This window comes from Staurois parvus, unplaced genomic scaffold (genome assembly GCF_062004578.1).
Source record: "Staurois parvus isolate SC_StPar_1 unplaced genomic scaffold, SC_StPar_1.0 ptg000133l, whole genome shotgun sequence".
NCBI lineage: Eukaryota > Metazoa > Chordata > Amphibia > Anura > Ranidae > Staurois > Staurois parvus.
Window position 1 is genome coordinate 14,336,693 of NW_028317929.1, and position 20,369 is coordinate 14,357,061.

At 42.3% G+C, this 20,369-nt stretch overlaps 1 protein-coding gene across 1 annotated transcript in view; it reads right to left on the bottom strand.

The window, feature by feature from the left end:
* GNPDA1 (glucosamine-6-phosphate deaminase 1) overlaps positions 1 to 10,250 on the bottom strand; it is a 46,309-nt gene extending 36,059 nt beyond the window's left edge. The window contains exons 1-2 of the mRNA XM_089673036.1: positions 10,151 to 10,250; positions 2,255 to 2,383 (exon numbers count right to left, since the gene is read on the bottom strand). Coding sequence (XP_089529162.1) covers positions 2,255 to 2,378 — 124 coding nt within the window. The 5' untranslated portion in view covers positions 2,379 to 2,383; positions 10,151 to 10,250. The remainder of the gene's footprint in view (positions 1 to 2,254; positions 2,384 to 10,150) is intronic.
* Positions 10,251 to 20,369: the final 10,119 nt, after the last annotated feature.

Here is a 20,369-nt window from a genome sequence, read left to right on the forward strand (position 1 = left end):
ACGCATCTCTTGAGCAGCAGCATGATTTTCTGTGCAGGTGGTTGCGGCTGCGGGGAACAGGTGTGGTCCCGCAGCAGCAATCACCTGCACAGATGTGAACCTAGCCTTGACTGGTAAACAAATATTCTTTCTATATATTTATGGGTAAATATCAGTTCTCATGCCATCACATGACCTTTGTTGAAACACATCACCAAGCTATGGACTGTACTGTTTTGGCTCCCCCATGCTTCAATAACAGGGCACTGAAGGGTTTTTGGTCACACATTTTTGTCCTACCAGAAGTACTAATAATGTAATCTTGTATACATATATTTTCATATTTTTGCAATATATTAAACTGCACTAAGATAAGTAAAAGGTTTTTTTTTGCATCTGCACAATAACAAACCACTATCATATTGCAATTTGTTTGTTTGGGAGTGGGGGGAGTCAAGAATTGCAGCACGATAGGAAGTCCTCAGAAAGGACTCGTAAAAGGCACAATCAAACTGAGAAGCAATCAGCAATCACCAACTATACAATGAAGTTTCTTGCCAATGAGGAAAAATCAGAAATCAGGATGATGGCACTTCTGCTTACATCAGTACTCGTACAGAGTAAGCACTGTCCATTTACATCATGAATACAGATTAAGCTGAAGTGTGGGATCCCCATGGAAGCTGGAAATTACAGAAGTAGGCACTGCTTATACAGTTGTGTAAAACGTAGTCAAGAACCGTGAGACTAAACATAGCAAATCCTTCATTTATATTTTAGTAGGGGTAAAAGTTCCAGTACACATAAAACAGCTCATGAGTTTCAGCCCATAAGGGCCTTAACTACTTGCCCTCCAGAGGATTTACCCCCCTTCCTGACCAGCGATAGGGCGCTGCGTTACTTTAACTGACAATTGCGCGGTCGTGCAATGCTGCACTCAAATTAAATTTAAATCCTTTTTTACCCCACAAATAGAGCTTTCTTTCGGTGGTATTTGATCATTTTTTTATTTTTTGCTATAAACAAAAAAAAGACCGACACATTTGAAAAAAAAAAAAAAACCCCAATATTTTTTACTTTTTCCTATAAAACAACCAGTCAAAAAATTTTTTACAAATCTAATTTCATCAGAAATTTTGGCCAAAAGGTATTCTGCTACATGTCTTTGCTAAAACAAATCCCAATATGTGTAAATTAAATGGTTTATGTGAAAGTTATAGCGTCTACAAATGGCGTTATAGATACTGGAACTTTTATTTTATTTTTTATACTAGTAATGACAGCGAATTATAGTGGGACTGCGGTGGGAATTCTGACACTGGGGGGGGGGGGGGGGGGGGGGGGGGGAAACTGACTGCCACCCCCAGTGACACTAATACAGTGATCAGTACTAATAAAAAGCACTGACACTGTACTAACGACACTGGGCAGGAAGGTTTAACATCTGGGGCGATCAAAGGGTTAACTGTGTGCGGTTTATGGTTTACCAGGGAAACAAGCTGCTTTGTATTGCTCTGCTATGCAGAGCAATACAAAGCAGCCTGTTCATGCTGTCAGGGGAAAGATCTGTGTTGTTTACATACAGACCTCTCCCCTTTCACTGTTCCTTGGTGATCAGCGGGTGTCAGCAGGAAATCTTCAGCTGGGACCCGGTGATCGACAGCTGTAGCCGCCAATGACACACACACACACACACACACACACACACACACACACACACACGATTTTGCGCAGCCCTGCCACCCTGTAGCAGTAGTTCTGCTATAGGGGCGTCGGGAAGCAGTTAATCATAGCTGTTTTGGGTCCTGTGTCGAGCGGCTGCCATTAGGACAATTCAGAGAACACTTTGCATTTTCTCAGTGAATGCAGGGTTCTCTGACTGGACTAGGTGAAGATCACAATGTCACTGTCAATGAGAAAATCTAAATTCCCTGAATGGCACTTGTGCCTACCTTATGTGTTCACAATACACCAGGGAAACTGCTCAGCACAGGACCTGAAAGGTAGTGGAGATCACTGGAGTAGCGGTTCTTACAACAATGATTTCCAGCATTGACTGTGATCCCACAGGTATGGCACATACCTACTTACATTGGTGTACTCTGGCAAGCTATGTAAGAGTTGCTATACCTAAACTTCAGCTTTATACAGTTTTTCAGATGGTCTCCCACCCCTTATAATCTTCAGTTTAATATGAATTTCCACATCTCTGTAAGTGAACAGGAGAGGAAAGTTAATATATTTTAAGTGATACACGTGTGATAAAGCAGCATACCTGTAGGTAGACCCAGTGTAAAGTATTTCTCAGCATTTGGATTAAAATGAATGATGCGATTCCGAATGTACTTTGCCGCCCACTCGCTGGCCTGGTCATAATCATCCAAAATGATGAGTTTCATTTTATCTGCAGAAACATGAAGAACAAAGACTGTGCAAATCAAAGTAGTACACTCAGTGTCCGAACATGGGTCTAATTTATGTAAAAAGGAGAAATGCCCTCAGACCTTTAACTTGTTTGAAAAGCCTGTGCCTTCCATAGCATCCACATTCCAAATGTCATTTTTTCCAGTGTAGGTTGAAAGATACATTTTAAACTTTTCGGCAGGCAATGTAGTTCTCAGGCACAGTAAATGAGCTTATACACAGGCAACAGCACTGATCTGTATACAGTCAAATTATTTATATATCAGAAACCAAAATGTAGAAAAAAAAAAAAAAAAATATTCACATACATGGGGATAGGAATGCCAGTTGGCCAAACATCAGATTAGGAAACTGCCATATATGCCACAAACCGATTGATTTTGAAGAAAAAAAATATATTGCTCTAGACCAGTGGTCTCCAAGCTGCGACCCTTTGCTTGCCTTTGTATAGCCCTTGAGGAATTATTCCTGCCACTGACACCACCAATGGGGAATAATTCCTGCCACTGGCACCAATGGGGCACTATTTCTCCCCCCAATACCAAAGATGGGGCATTGTTTACTACAGCTGGGCAGAGTCCGGATCCTAAAGTCTGAAGGACAGTAAACTGGCCCTTTGTTTAGAAAGTTTGGAGACCCCTGCCCTAGATGGATTTTACAGGCTGATCACTACTGCACTGCCTTGATAAGGCCAGCACTGGGGTATTTAAGCAGGTCATAAATATGCATGCTTGGCAGGTGCAATTGTACATTCTTAGGCCACATCATTTAGAAGATCCAACCAATGTACTAAGCTAGTGTTTTACCTTTGGTGTATGTGCATAGAAACATTTTCATTCTGCTAAAGACTAAACCTGGCCAACACACACATAGATTTCTTTTGTTCTGTTTGCAGGCTGAACAAAAGAAATTGAAAAGCTTCCTCCATCCTATCTCCCATCGCGGATATTGCATTTTTAAAGCCAGAGCCGCCAGCTGTCACAATACAAGAACAGCGCCTGCTTCTGATCCGATACAAGCACTGTTCAGTTATCAATTTTCAACCGACTCTTTCGACAAAAGATGAATGAAAAAATTACTTATCTAGGCGTTACCGACAGGGCCACCCATTAAACAAAAATTCCAACCATGCATGGCCAGCCCAAAGTGTACCTATAGTCAAAATGTAAAATCGTATATTAAGTTCCACATTGCATTTCAGTTATTTCTAGCTTTCCCCTATTACTCTGAACAATCTTTGAGGTTTGTATATTTACTTTGTGAAGATCCATGCATACACTGGAAAAAATGCTGGATAAAAAGAGCTGGTAACAGGTTTTAGTAGCATTTTTACAGTAAGTGTACAAAAAAAAAAAAAAGTTAAAACCGTTTTAGTCTGCTGGAAAAACGCTACAAAAACAATTTTTTTCTGCTCCTAGATGCTGAGGCTCACAAAATGCTAATAGCCTAAAGTAGTGTCCATGAACACATTGGGCTTGATTTACTAAAGGCCAATAGGTTGTGCACTGAAAGTGCAGTCACTATAGATCTGAGGGGAACATACAAGGAAAATAAATAAAAACAGAATTTTTGCTTGTACGATTGGATGAAAGAAATCAGCAGAGCTTCGCCACGTTTCAGAGCTTCCCCTCGGATCTAAAGCAACTGCACTTCAAATTGCACAGCCTATTTGCCTTTAATAAATCAACCCCATAGGATAAAACTCTTTAGCTTCTAGGAGCAGAAACAAATATGCTGATAACAGCTTCTAGAAGCTTAAAAAAAACAAAACAAAAAAACACTAGTGTGCATGGAGCCTAACTTCCTTGACTTCTGTGACACATACTCACTGCTGTGTCACAGAATTCACAGAGCCTGCATTCAGAACTACAGAAGTGCTGTACTTTCAGGATGTGGAGTCAGTACAGGAATCACCGCTTGCAGGCAGCAAGATACCATTGGATAGGTCAGTCTTCAGAAAGAAAAAGCAGGGAATCCCTGGAAATTATAAAGAGATAACCAGCAGAGAGGCAGAACTCACAACATGAAAGGAGGTTTTTCAACCTAGCAATAAGTCCTCATGTACGCTGGATGTTTTGATAACGCTGGTAATGTTAGCTGTGTAAAGTCACAATAAAAACATGAGTTTTCAGCATTTATGCATTAGCGTTTAGTGGTGTTATCCTGCGTTTGCTCTTTTTTTTTTTTTAACCAGCAAAAAAAAAAAATTTGGGGGGGGGGGGGGGGGGTCAAAAAAAGTCCAAAAACGCAGGTTTGCTGCATTTTACAGCATTAGAGCATTTTTACAGCTAAAAAACTCCTCTAGAAACCCACTAGTTCTGGGTTTATGTGTGCATGGACACATAGGACAACATGCTGGGGTGTTTACTAGCTGTAGAAAAAAAATGTCAAAAGCCAAAAACAGCCGCTGTAAAAACGTCCAATGTGCGTGAGGACCAAAACTGATGAGCTACTGGTGAACGGAGTACACATTCAAAGGGAACGGAAAGACTCCGTAGGTGCAGTGAGAGGAAACACGAATGAGTAAGTGGAAAACTATCTTATTTTTACAAATGTAAGTATTTCTTTATGAAAACATACTAGTAATTTTACGTTTTACTAAACCCACAAGTAAAAACCATATAGTGCTGGGGGTGTCAGTCCTTACCACTTTGCTGTGTAGCTTTTGTCTTAAAGTGTTACTTTATCCGGTCTCCCACAGTACACACAACATGGAAATGCAATTATTTTAGTAAATATAAACTGCTAAATACCTTTTGTCATCAGTAGTTGGAGCAGTCTTGTGACTTCTATCGGTGTCCAGAGGAGCACTGGTTAAAGCTTTTAGGAGGAGATTTCATTCTCCCCTGGTTGCCCTAAGAGGCTGCAGGACCCCTAACCCTCTGTCTGGACAGTGCTGATTGGCCCTGTGTTGATCACATGCACCCTCCCAAGATTTAAAAAAAAAAAAAAAACAAAACCTCTAGCAATACACACCAAACTGAGCATGTGTAGCTTGCCCCCAAGGCTCTGTTCTATCAACAGATGGATTGGTGACAGTAGAGGAAGGGGAGGATCAGAGCAGACAGGATCAAACATCCTTTTTACACAATGCAGAGGATTAACCCCTTAGGTTCCACAGTGAGTATAACAAGCATGCTTTACTGCATATACAGACTGACTTTACTGTTGTGGGTTTACGAACACTTTGGCTGTAGTTGCTTTGCATTCATTCTATAAGGCAGGGTTCACACTTCTCGCAGTGGAAAAAAGTTCTGTATATCTCTACGGGTAGTGATCACAGCTGGAAAGCAGTGTCTTGCATTTTTACAATACAAGGCACGGTTTCTTTTTTTTCTTCTAAACTTTAATGGAATGTCACAAAGTGACATTCCATTCATTTCTATACATGGCACCTCAGCTCCCGTGCATAGAATTGCAAGGGCATGCAGACTGCTGTGGAGCAATGCAAAAAATTGCAACATCACATTTTTGCAAGTGCAGATATAGAGAGCTGCGTTTTTCTTTTACAAAAAAAAAGGAGCTCTGTCATAGTGTGAACCTGCCTTAAAAAATTTAAAGTGGAACTTCACTCTCATCAACATTGACTATTTTGAATCCCTATGCTGTTAGCATTAGTAAATGGACAGGAACGTATACCATATTTACTTGTTTTTAGAACTTTGTTTTAAATTTCTTCAATTACTTCCTGGTTTCCATACTTGGGATGAATGATCTCATACATCCCAGGAGTCTTCAGGAGGGGGTTTCTCAGCTAAGCACACACTTCTGCCTGCATGCCTGAGCTAAGGGCAGATGGATTCCAGGAAGTAATTGCTACATGAATCATCTGCCCTTACTCAAGATGGCCATGGCCAGTAATGCTAGGGGGTGTTTTTCTAAGTGATTTCTCAGCAACATTAAGCATGGACACATGGATGGATAGGAGAGTTTGCTTTGAATATTACAAGTGAATTAAATCGTGTTTTTGGCTTGTGGTGCTGATATTCAGTGTAGTTCCACTTTACCTTTTTATACTTTTTACTCTACTTAAAGCCCATAATTAGGTGTACCATGCTCCAATGAACTCACCTCCCACCACCAGTACTCCCCTCCCTATGACAGCAGGCAAGGGTTCTTCTCCTTGCACCCGTATCACAAATTAAAAACAGTGCAGCCGTGTGGGGCTCCACCCACATGGCTGCGTTATTCATTCACAGATTCCTTTGAATGAATAGACTACAAGACCGTCAGCCATTGTGGCTAACAGCTTGTAGTTCACAATGAACTGTGAGGGTACTGGTGAGCGCTCTTTTAGTTCATAGATTCTTCCTGCCATTCAGAAACCGCATGCCTGTATCAGAGGTATTGGCAGCCAGCTAACCTGAGAGTCTGCAGGAGCCTTGCATTGCACCCATTATCTGGTGTTTCAGGTACAATGCTTTATAAGCTACAATGTGAAAATATAATAAGTGCGCATTTTATTTTTAACCTGTAAAAAGATGAGCATTTAGTTTTTGTGTAAAAAAAAAAAAAAAAAAAAAAAAGGTGAACTTATCCTTTAAGTAGCTCCTTTTACTGCTCTACTCAACAGACACCTCATAGAATTTCCCCATGATCACTTGGCAATAGCTGGCAGTGTTTTTGAGTGGTGGCCTAAGCAGATTTGTGAACTAACTTTTGCCTTAAAGGATAAGTTCACCTTTTAGCAAAAAATAATAAATTTGTTTCTGGAGGCTCTAAAGCAGTGATCTCCAACCACAGCCTGAGAGCCGTATGTGGCCCTTTGTTTGCCTTTATCAGAGCCTTGGTGCATTGTTCCTCCCACTGTCAGCATCAGTGTGGCTTAGTTCCTGCCACTGACAATAAGAAACTATTCTTCCCACTGACACCAATGATGGGGCACTATTGATACTAATAATAGGGCTCTATGACTCCCATTGACACCAATGATGTGACATTGTTTACTCCCATTGATACCAGTGATGGGGCATTGTTTACGCCCATTGATGGGGCATTGTTTACTCCCATTGATACCAATGATGGGGCATTGTTTACTCCCACTGACTCCAGGACATTTTCTTCTCCCACTGGCCACAGTCCAGTCCCCCTAAAGTTTGAAGGACAGTAAACTGGCCCTTTGTTTAGAAACTTTGGAGACCACTGCTCTAAAGCATTGCACCAGCGAACAGCAGATCGCTGGTGCCATGCAGGTCTCCGTCTGAACTGTCACTGTATCTGCTTGCTTGTACATCCTGTACAGGCAAACAGATACATACTGACAGGAAGGCTCAATGAACTACCATGGAGCTCCACAGCACCTTGATAATTAACAACTACAAGCCAACAGCCGCAAAGGCTGTCGGAACTTGTAGTGTTCTCATTCACAGTACACTGTGAATGAGTGAAGCGGCCGGGTGGGCGGAGCCACGCATGGCCACTAGAGTAAAAACATATTTTTTTCCCCATTTTGGATAAAGTAAAAGGAGGAATACAACCGTGTGAGTTTTTTTTACCATCTATGTCCCATTGGGAAGATCTCACCTCACTTCCTATACCACAGCTGATAAAGGAAGTGACAGGAACTCCCTGACTGTCACCAGAACTAGTGTCTCCTGTTCTCTTCTGGCAACCACTGAAAATTTGGGATTTCCTTTCACTTCTACTCTTGGTGATAGCAGTAAACAGGACAAAAAGGGGGGGGGGGGTGACTCTCTCTGACAGGTACTCTAATCCCTCTCCACTCTGTCCAAAACTGAATGTTTTGGTTCCAGTTATACTTTAACCCTTGTCTTCCAAGGTGAATTTATAAATGTCTTGATAGGCAAGGGGTTGAAGCTGCTGCAGCCATGAGGTTCTTATTGATTTTTTTAAGCCAACTGTTGGTGGTCATGTAAAATTGATGCAGGAAGCTGTACAGTAGCCTGATCACATCTACAGTACATTGAACGGCCTGCCTCCCCCTACCAGTACTGACCACAGTAAACAGCATAGAATGCATGCAGGTAAAAAAACCTGGAGCCTTTACAACCACTTTAAGATGGCCACTGCCAAAAATGCTGGGGGGGGGGGGGGTTCAAAGTGATTTCTCAGCAAAATAAAGCATGGAGACCTGGATGGATGGGTAAGTTTTCATTAAATAGTAAAAAATAAATAAAATTAAATAGTGTTTTTGATTTGTGGTGCTCAGAGGCAGTGTAGTTCCACTTTAACATGTTGGGTATGTATTTACTTGACACAACCCCATCTTTCATATTCTACCAAAAAAAGCATTAGTATTGTGTTTGTGTGCACTAAAACTCAATTTGTGTTTGATAAACAGTTTATTCTGCAGGACCTCTGCTTTGAGAAAATATATGTGCTTAAGGGGGATTAAAGTAAATTAAAAAAAAGAAAAAAAAGGAAAGAAAGCGCAATCAAAATTTTACCATGTGTGTGAAAACTCTAAAAGCTGCCGCACAAATAGTTAAAACAACGAAAAAGTTTAAATATTGCATTCAGAGTTAACCTTGCATTGGTTTAAAGTACATTTTTTATTAAACAAAACCCCCACAAAATAAAATTTTACCGTGTGTGAAAACTTAAAATTTTTTTAAAAATAGTTTAAAAAAAAAAAAAAGTTAAAATATTGTATTCAGAGTTAGCCTGGGGTCACATATATGCAGTGCGGTATATAGCATGTGATTCGCACAGGATCCACACCGCATTCCTGTGCAAATCACATGCGATTTGTGTGCAGTACGATTAGAGCCATACATTTAGTATGGCTCTAATCGCACCAAACCAAAAACATGCAGGACCCTTTTTTTTGGATATTGACACCTATGCAATCAGATTCTGCACATCGCACCGTGTTTTGCGGACCGATTTCAGGGTGTTGTTAACTTAACACACACACAGCGGTTTGCATGAACGGGGTGTGATTCTGAAGCAGTGCAGAATTCGCACAGGAAATGCTGACAATTCCGCACCGTATCAGTGTGAACCAGGGCTTAACATTATGCTAGGATTGAATTTCTTTAGTAAAAAGTCTCTGTGCTGCCAGACACCAGACAAAAAAAAAAAAAAACATAAGGCTGCATTCACATTGGCCTTGTTAGCAAGCGGCAGACAGGCGTTTGGGAAGCGTTTTTACCGTTTCCCAATTCTGCCCATTGCAGCACATAGAGCTGTTCAAACGGGAGCATTAGTGTCGCAGCAAAACGGACGCCTCTGGACGAGTTGAAGCCTCCTATTCAAGTCTATGGTGCCGCTCTGCAAACATCTGGCTGGCGTTTGCGGAGTGTTAACACCATTCAAACTTCATCATAGGCGTTTGTGGGGCATTTAACGCTTGGCAAACGCCTAGCAACTTCCGCTAAACTGCGCATGCAGCGTTTGCAGAGCGTTGAAAGCGCTACGCAAACGCCAGACCAATGCTTGTCAAACGCTACAGGGGCGTTTGGCAAGAGTTGGAAAAACAGTCAAGTGTGAACAAGCCCTAAAAGGCATAACCATTGCCATGCTGACAATAAAGCGGTCTTCCAGGTTGTGAATGTTAATGAGAACACAACATGCTGCAATAACAATTGTACTGAAGACTTAGTTGTTCCTATAGCCTCTTGCGAAGGTCCCTTCCTAATAACTGTGCTAAGTAACAATGAGTTCTGATGTAGTGAATGAACAGCAACACTAAGAAGCTGAAGCCTGACAACAAAATGCACATGTGCTGCCACTCAGGAGTCACAGCTCACAGTGTCCAGCTCCCAGCTCTGCCTGCACCACTCACCTGATCTCTGGAGAAGTGCTCTTGTCTTGCAGTAGATCAGGAAGGATATGTACTAGCAGGGAGTCATGTGACTTCTGATCATGTGGGCAGAAGACTGAACAGGCAGCTGAGTCAGCAGAGCTATGAATGGTCTCACACAAACCCTCTGCGCACACACCCGAGGTACACTGTAACTGAGCTCAGAGCATTTGCATCATCCAATTCAAACTTGAAAAATGAAAGATTGTTACATAGGTTGTTCAGTGAACCACTTCCACCCTAAACTAGAGCAAAATCTGTTCCGTTTTGTATTTTGCCTGTAATAATACCTAAAGTGAAAATCCATACACATCCACTGCTTGATAGCCCAGTAATCTGTTTTTCATTAAATGTTTCTTACTGTGTTTTTCTGCCTTCTTGTAATGTCCTCTATGAGCTCCTGAACCTCTCCTTTTCCCCCTCTCTTCTGTTTCTTTACATCAAACTTTCTAAAGAAATGGCCAGTTTACTGTCCTTTGGACTTTAGGGGGGCTGGACCAAGCCACTGGGAGTAGAAAAGGTCCTGACCTCAGTCGGAAAAAACAATGCCCCTTTTTTGGTGTCATTAGCATGGATTGTGCCTCATCATTTGTGTTATTGGCCCCCATTCTTAGTGTCACTGGGAGAAATTGGGCCACATTGTTGTTGTCAATGGGAGGAATTGTGTCCCATTGTTGGTGTCATTGGCAGGATTGTGCCCCATCGTCAGTGTCAGTGGGGGGAATTATGCCCCATTGTTGGTATCAGTGGATGAAATAGTGCCCCAAAAGCAAGGAAAGGGCCACATCTGGCCCCTGGGCCATAGTTTGAAGACCACTGCTTTACATCTAGCATCAGGGCTGTGGATAAGGGGTAAGGGGGTACCATCAGTCCTCCTGTACAGGGTCCAGGCCAGCAGGGGGGCCCAGGCAGCTGGTTATTTGGATGTGGGCAGGAAGGGTGATTGGCATGGTGGTGGGGGGGTCAATTACTGTAACTTACCCCCTGTATGGCGTTCTCTGCAGCAGCTGAAAGCTTCTCTCCTTCCTGCTGGCTTTCAGCTGCTGCAGAGAGAGCCATACAGGGGATTGATTCCAGTAATTGACCCCCACACTGCACCCATCACCCTTACTGTGTACAATATGTCCCCCCCCCCCCCCGCTGCCCCGTGTTCCCCCACCCCTGCAGTGCTGTAAGCTTCTCTCCTCTCCTTCCCATCGATAGCTGCAAGCACACAATAGGATCCTTCAGGATGGAAAGTTGGGGAAAGTCCCTTCCTTTCCTGAATGAACACAATGAGTGATTGGTACCAATCACTCATTGTGTTCATTCATAACTGAAGCATGGTAAACTGTGATTTTGTTTGGGGAGGGGGGCTGTCATTTTGGCTGTATGGGGCCCTGTGGTTCCTAACAGCAGCCCTGTTTAGCATTGTACGATAGATACAGTATTGTGCAATGCTCTATGCACTCTACAAATTCCACAGTCCCATAGTCTATCTCAGGAGCAAGCAAAATAGGGGGGTGGCTACATTCCTGCATACGGTGGGACCACAGAGAATGAACGTAGCCACCTTCCAACAGGGTTTTGGTTCACAGCAGCAAAAAAAAGGAAGTGGAAGATTTCAAGGTGTTTCATAGCAGCAGAGTTAAGAATTCATATTAGGGAAAAGAAAAAAAAAATATATATATATATATTTTTTTTTTCCCCATCTAGCACAATAATGTGCTGCCTTTTGCAGACACTCACAGGTGCCATTCATTCCTAATTACGGGACTCAAAATTATCCTTTTTTAAAAAAAGTAGGTGCCCCTTTAAATGTCTATACAGCTCATTAGCTTGGAGCAACCCATAAGGCCTCGTTCACACCATATGTGCAGAAAAACTGATGGAAACTGACACGCAGATTTCACTTAAAGAGATATCATTTTACATCAGTTTTCATTTATAAATTAAAAACCTGCGCCAAAAAAAATTAATTAAACAATTAAACCCTTAACCAATGCTGCTGCTTTTTGTTGACAAACCATCAAACAATATTTGTGAAATAAAAAACACAATGCAAAAAAAAAAATATAAACAAATATTACAAATAAAAAATAAAATAAATGTCCAAATAAATATATGTGCCAAAATAAGAGTCCCAATCCAAAGAATAAAGAAATGTTGAAATCCAATGTGCTCCAAAATCAGTTTTCATGCATGCTGCAATGAGTTTTATACATGCTATAGATTCCTGTGCAGAAAAAAATCTGCATGGGATACTAGTGTTGTGGTGTGAACAAGGCACATAGAGAACAAGTAATTTTGCTGTACCCTTGCAGAACGCATGCAGAGAAACTGACATCTCTGCAACATGGTGTGAACAAGCCCTAAATGAGGGACCTAGAATTTTTGGTCTCATTCAAGCAAGTGCAGTTATATAGATCATTTGTGGTGCATCATTTACATACACATGTGCATGTATGTACAGGGGTGTGGAAATTTTTGAAAAACTACTTGTCCAGGGACTAAAACAGTGCCCCAATCTACTTGTCCCTCATGACAATCTACTTGTCCTGACGTAAAAAAAAAAACATTTAACCAAAACCGTATTTAAATCTGCATTAAGTAATGGCAGGGGCTTTTGAAAACAAAAGGGGCTTTATGGTGACTTATATAAAAATATTTTTAACATTGCACTATTTTATCTTCTCCCTGCCTGTCTCCAGCACTGCACCCGGAGATTAGCAGGGAGGGAAGAGACCTTGCATTGTAATGAGCACCGATTGGGCGCTTGTCAGGAAAGTGGAGTGTCAGGTTTATCCTTTATCTCTTTCGCTGCCAGAGCCATTTTTGCGTTTTTTGCACACGTTTAAAAAACCATTTAAAGTGTTACTACACTCAGGACCCTGCATTCACCATACCTGGTCTCCCACAGTACACAGAACTCCAATTATTTTAGTAAATATTGACTGCTAAATACCTTTTCTCATCAGCAGTTAGAGCAGTCTTGTGATTTCAGCAGAGCACTGGTTAAAGCTTGTAGGAGGAGTTTACTTTCTGCTCTAGGAGGATGCAGAACCCCTGACCCCCTGTCTGGACAGTGCTGATTGGCCCTGTGCTGATCACATGCACCCTCCCAAGAAAAAAAAAACCTCTCCAGCAATATACACCAAACTGAGCATGTGCATGTGACCACGGGTTCAGTCTGTATCAGGTGGTCATTCCAACAAGAGGAGGGACAGAGAAGAAAAGATCAAACAGCCATTTTACACAATGCAGAGGTTTAACTCCTTAGGTTCCACAGTAAGTATAACGAGCATGCTTTACTGCATATTCAGACTGATTTTCATGTTGTGGGTTTAGTAACACTTTAAGGCCTGAAGATTACACAAAACTCCAAAACATTATATATTTTCTGAAGAGAAATTTTATTCTAGAGAATAAAATAGTGTTCCAAGTAGTTCCAATTTTTTATGTCACACGATATTATATCAGTAAAAAATACACTTAAATTAATTTTAGGACACAAAGAGCAATAAACTATCCAATTTTTTTGTAAAATATAAAAGACAAAGGTTGCATCGAGTAAATAGATATCCAGCTTGTCAAACCTTAAATTTGTGCGGGCTCATGAATTGGCAACAAACTTTAGTAACCCTAAATTTTCTATACGTGATGATTTTAAAGCCCCTTCTAGGTCATCAGTTTAGTGTTACAGAGGAGGTCTGGTGCTAGAATTATTGCTCTCATTCTGGCGTGCGTGGCGATATGTAACATGTGTATCACAATCATCGTTTTCATGTGTAGGCGCCCCAGAATGTGCTTTTACGTTTGTACGTGTGTACATATGTGGGGGGCTTTGATACATTGGGGGGGGTTATATGCTTTGGTGTAACTAAAAAATTTTTTTTACTCTTTTATTTATTTTTTTTTCAACCACATAGGGGAAAAAAGTCCCCCATGTGGTGATTTTTAGTCACAGGTTCTCTTATTTGAGACATGCTGTGCTGCACTGAATGTAATGCAGTGCACATTGCACTGCATTACATTCTTTCCTGATCTGGCCGGGAATCTGTCAAAGGGGACCCGGAAGTGATGTCATATGACTTCCGGGTCAGGACAAGGATGGGAGGGGAGCAGATGTGTTCGTTCTCCTCCCTCCCCTATACCCGCCAGCAGCCACTGAACTGGTCTCGGGTTGTGTGGAAGCAATCGGGCAGCAGCGCTGCTGCCTGAATGCTTCCACCTGACAGCTGAGACTTGTTGCTTCCCCACAGCAGGGCTAAAGGTAAAAAAAACTACCTGCTGGCCCCCGGAACTACATGTCCCAGGCGTCGGGCGATATGATTTGAACATCCCTGATTATGTGCGTAGGATGATGCGGTCTTTTTCCTTTTTTTATTTTCTTGCTATTTTAGTTATTATATTTAAAATATTTTAACACATTTATCTTACATTCAACTTGTGTTTAAGCGAATGTAAACTTTTTAAAAGTAATAAACATGTCATTCCTGCTTTGGGCAATGGTTTTGCATTGCACAGAGCAGCCCTAATCCTCCTCTTCTGGGGTTCGCCACTCCCATAAGAAGCCGCTTTCTATAGGGGCACTCATGTGGGCTCAATCCCTGCCTGTGCCCCACCTCCTGTTCCCTCATCACAGAATATGAAGGATTTTTGCAGTCAGAAGTGGTCACATATTTTATCAAATCCAAGTCATAGACTGGTGGGCAGTTATGCAAAATGCCTACAAAAAAAGCAATATCTGCTAAAGAGGGCAGTATCATCTTCTGAGGACAAGGGTGCACTTGCTTTTTCCACAGTATACCATTGCTTTTATCGCTATTTTTGCTTAATAAATACTTCAAAAAGAAAATATTCCCTGTGTGGTATTCAAGAGTATCACCTTTATCTGTAGATATGTTTGAATGAAGATCTAATGTTTGCCCATTGAAATATGTTGAAAAGGTCACCAGTGTCCATAGGGTGTGCTTACCTTTTCATGACTGTACAATGGATAACAACGATTCCTGCTAAACTGATGAACTAGGTGTCTATTTGTGTTCTCTTAGTCATTGATGCACATGCAGCAACTCTATTTCCTTTCTACTGTTACATTTAGTGGCTTAGTGGTTAGAATACTTTGCAGTACTGTGGTCCTTTGTTCGAATTCCAACCAGGACACTACCTACATGGAGTCTGCATGTTCTCCTTATGCTTGCATTGCCCAAAGACATGCTGAAAGGGTAATTGAGTGCTATCTAAATTGGCCCTAGTATGTGGATGTATGCAAGTGAGATAGCGACCTTTCATTGTAAGCTCCTTGAGGACAGGGACTTATGTGAATGTACACTATGTAAAACTATGTGTAAATTGTCAGCGCTATCTAAATACCTGTAAAAATAATATTTTAAAGAAATGAGCTTGCTGCACGTTTTTCAAATAAAAATAGTAACCTTTTAATGCAATTATCTATACCTGTTGTGATGGTCTGCTTATGGCCAACTATTAGTCACGCAACTGGGTGATTTTATTTTAGCAGGTAGAACATATTTATTGAAAAATGATGCAAAGTACAAACAATTCAGCATTTAAAATCTATACAGTTAGTCAATGGAGGAGACATGAGTATAGACCACTTCAACCATGTGCTCAGTCAATAACAACTAGACTACATACAATCGTCCTTCTTATACTGTATAATGGCAGTCGACTAGGAGCAGATTTAGATGTGGGTAGCAACATAAAGCTAGTGTAGAAAAAACTTGACCAATGTAGAGGGCTAAAAATGATATAAGGATATTCTCAAAAAAATCAGAAAGGAGAAGAAAAAGGGGGGTAAGGGAAGACGTGAGCAAAAGACTTCCAAGGTAAAAGGAGTATGGGGAAGCAGCAAAGTAGCAGCAACAAAGGAATGACCAGTATCCAAAAGGGGCCACATGGCTGCTAAGCCCCATCACTTCACCATGAGGGATTAAGGAGTCAATCCAGGCAGACCAAATCTTCTCAAACGTTAAACAAAAAGTTTCTACCTGTATAGGTTGATCTATACATCGGTAAATCGTTTTCAGAGGGGCATGGTCTAGATATGGCCGAGTAGAGACCTGCTGTACTTGAGGTCCCAGGTTTCCTTGCCTACCTAGCAACTAATCTCAGAAGCATGCTCTCACCTAAGAATCGCAAGGTTAAACCCACTCACAAGGCACCAGATTCAGTGCTTTTTCCCGGGATCCCAGTAGCCCAGTCCCGGCATCAATATGGTCAAACCACGTGACCTCTCTCCAGCGATGCCTTCCACACAAGCACCTGCGTTTTCTCCAACTCTTTCTGTAGCCTTGGATACCTTCTCTGATACCCCCGCAGCCTTGACCTCTGTCCTGCCAGGCTCCTTGATTATCTCTGGGTCTACATATGCACTCCAGACTGAGGAGGACATTCGGGCACTTATATAGGCTCTCCCTACCAAGATGGACATCGAGGAACTCATCCTCTGGCTGGAGGATGCTCAACGACAGGAGACCTGAACGGTCAGGGCAGGCATGCAGACCCTGGCTGACCACCTCAAACCAGGAGAGTCCTCCTTTGCAGTCCTGGAGCAATGGGTGATGGATCTGAAGAGGACCCAGGAATTTCAGCTTGACATGGCTGTGACAGTGCAATTACACCTGGAGGAGCTAGAAGACCGGAGCTGCCATAAAAACCTGCGGTTCCGAGGCCTCACTGAAGCCACTGGCCAAGAAAACCTGCATGACACTGTCACTAATATCCTGCACAAAGTGCTGGACTGTGCTTACTCTGCAGATCTAAAACTGGACCGGGTGCACAGGGCTCTGGGTTCCTGGCCTATGGATCCAAGCAGGCCAGAAGATATGATGTGCCACCTCCACCATTACATACACAAGGAGGCTATCCTCCATAAAGCATGGAAGGTAGGTCCAGTAGACTTTGATGGGGCACCAGTAAAATTAATTCAAGGCCTATCTAGGGCTACACTGTAACGTTTCCCACTTTTTGTTACAATACGCAAAGAAGCCACTTCCTTTATTCTCTGCACTCTGGCTAACCTGTGGGATCTCTTCATCTTCATGGATCAGATCAGTTCCTGGTCCCTGACTGGCCCAACTACTGCCGCTGATGACGGGATGATCGGGCATCACTACGAACCGGTCAGGCTTACCACCACACCTGCCCAGATCAAGACAACGATCTTAGGCCCCAACACTAGACAGGTCACGTGAGTCTTAGACCCCAGTATTGCCAGGCTTCTACTGCATAGACTTGCCTGTAACCTGCTTTTTCTCAAGAGGACACTGCTGCTCTACTATGGAAGAGCTTAACCTACTGGAACTGGCCTGTTTCTTTCTAGGACATGCTGCAGTCCAACTAGACTTGTGGATGAAGGGCTTTGCTCTTTAATTTTTTTTCTTCTCTTCCCAAGGGCAATATTCCTGTTTGTCTGGAATAGAGGGCTTACGTCCTGCCAAGTCAGCCATGGCTGCGCTGGTGCCTCTGCATATCTACACTGAGCTATAGACCTGAGCATCATCCTGGCTGGACTCCCTTAATATACAAGTGTATACATATGTTATGTTTAATGTTTTTGGTTGCTTTGTTTGTTGCAGACTATTGTTTCCTGTGTTCTCCTCTAGGCTGGGGCCCATCCCACTGACGAGCACTTTGCTAGGTCTGCACTCAGATACTGATATAGCTGCCCTAATGGGCAGAGGGTATTTATTCTTTGGGTATACTGAGCCCTGGGCTTTCCTGAAGAGGAATGCACCAGCCTAGGGGGAAGGCATGCTGCATCTCCTGGAACCTGCTGGCATGTGGTCTCAGGTGGACAAACTGAGGGCCTGAAGTAACAGAAAGTGACCCTGGTTCTTCAGAAAGCTGACTGAGGGGAGCTGTCTGCCAAAGATATGTCTAGTATTGCTTGGAAGATTGGAAGGAGGCTACCATTCTGTCCTTGGATATTGTGAGTACAGACACTGTGGGATCTTGGGTACTCTGTGTGCTTTGCTACCCCTCCAGTACAGTATAATCAGCATGGGTCTGAAACAAGGGGACACTGGTTGGTGTCCTGAAGAGCACTGTCCATTTACCCCTTCCTAACACTGGGACCTTGCTGCTATTTAAGGATGTTCTGTCCTCAGCTGTAATTAGTTCTATTCCTGGAGTATCCTAATTCCCCATCCCTATCCAAGTTCTCCAATAATAAAACTACAAAAACAACAACCCCTAGACTGATCATAGGAGACAAGTGAAAGTGTGTGTGTACCTCGCTGTAAAACTACCTTGTGCCTGGCTGCAGGGTGAAGCTTAGTGAAGACCTGGACAATACTACAGAGGCTCCTACAGGGGTAGTGCTACACTAAGATCAGCAAACCCCATCAACCTCCTGTCTAACATAATTTGCTAGAGGTCCACCACATCACAGGCTGTCCACAGTTGTGAATCTGGGATATTTTGCAAATGAGGAAGGTTAGGGTTACTCCACATGGGTGTATGTGGAGAGGACAGGGGAGAACAGTTATTACTAGCACCTCTGGCCAATAGTATAACTGAAGATTTGGGAGAGTCAGACCACCATGCAATAGAAGGAGTTGTAGTGTTGATTTTGCAAGGCGCAGGGCTTTCCTTGTCCACAGGAAGAGAATATTACTATTCAGTTTGCTAAAGAAGGATTTTGGCAGAGGAATCTGTGTATTTCTAAACTAAAAAAGACATCTTGGTAAGTAAACCATCTTAATGAAAGTGACCCTAACTACTGGCGTAAGCAGGAGAAATTTCCAAAAAGCACATCTCTGGGTGTTCATAGTTTAGGGCTGAGTGGAAAAATCAATGACTTCTCCCACGTAACTTTAATCCCAAAGAAAGTGCCGACGTGGTCCAGGCAATTTTGCTCTATGCACAAATATTGGCATTTTTCATTTTATAAAATTTACAAAAGGACATATATAGGAAGGAGGAATTATGTGCTTTTCAGATTTGTATTTATTTGCCTGCCTGGAGTTACACTTTTTATTATCTTCACATTTCCTGTAAGCATGGCCATACTGCATCTCCACTCAAACAATAATGGCAGAGGTACAACATTTTAGCATTTATCACCAGATAGATCAATCCTATGGTGGTACATTTTAGCTGATATGTATCTTACTGACACCAGAAACATGGGCTACGCCTAGGTGCTCTGCTTTCCCCCATAACATAATGGTATAAAGTTTCAGCAACTGCAACAGTGGTTGCAGGAGGAAAATGGAGAGACTTGGTTCCTGTATATGCAACCCCCACCACCCCTCCAGTTTAAGTGTAAAACAGAATGTGCCAGGGAGGCAGCATGGGGCTGGGTTGCCATTGCGACCCGTCACTACACCAGTGGTTGGGGGATATGGTAACACTTTAAAGTTTAATTGCAACTGCATTATTGTGACCATTTATATGAAACAGAGAATTTTTAAATGTAGTTATTTCTACATTTCACTTTTTTTTTTTTACACTAAAGTAAGGTAAGATGCATCAGATCATATTGGCCCATGTACACAGATAAGTGTATAAACTCAATTTGGACTGGGATGGGAAAGCACTTGCTGAATATTACCTGGGAGTCCAGATAATGTACAGAAAAAGACATTACTGTCTACCTACTTCACAGTTTATTGTACACAGCATTTGCAGTAGTTATGGTGACACCGATTGCCATTTATGGGATGTACTTAGCAAATGCAACACAGCCTGCTAAGGTAACCAGCTAGAGACACGATCACATGTTTTCTGTGGCAATACAGGCAAGCATATTCATGCAAAATGTAAAAAAAATGTTAGCTGGTCACTTCAAATCCCAGCTTCCCCACAATCCAGCGGTGGACTGTCTCTCGGTGTCCTTCTGTCCAATGCAAGGCTATGGACCCTGCTCTGGTCTTGATGATGTCAGGACTGTAGAACAGTGGCGTGTGGGGGTGCAGACACTCTAGGGAGGAGCAGAGGATTGGGTAAGTAAATCTCCTTATTGTTCCCCTAGACAAAAACAAGCAATTAAAGCGGAACTTCACCCAAAAAGGGAAGTTCCGCTTTTCTTCCTCCTGTCATGTTTGAAATGTCTTTTTTGTTTACAGGGGGAAGAACCTCTAACTCTTAGAAGTGTGGGCACAGCCCCACTGTGAAGGATACATTTTTCTTTGCCCGGAGTTGGGCTTTAAAAACCACATGTACAAACTCCCTTCTTATGTAGCCAACTTTA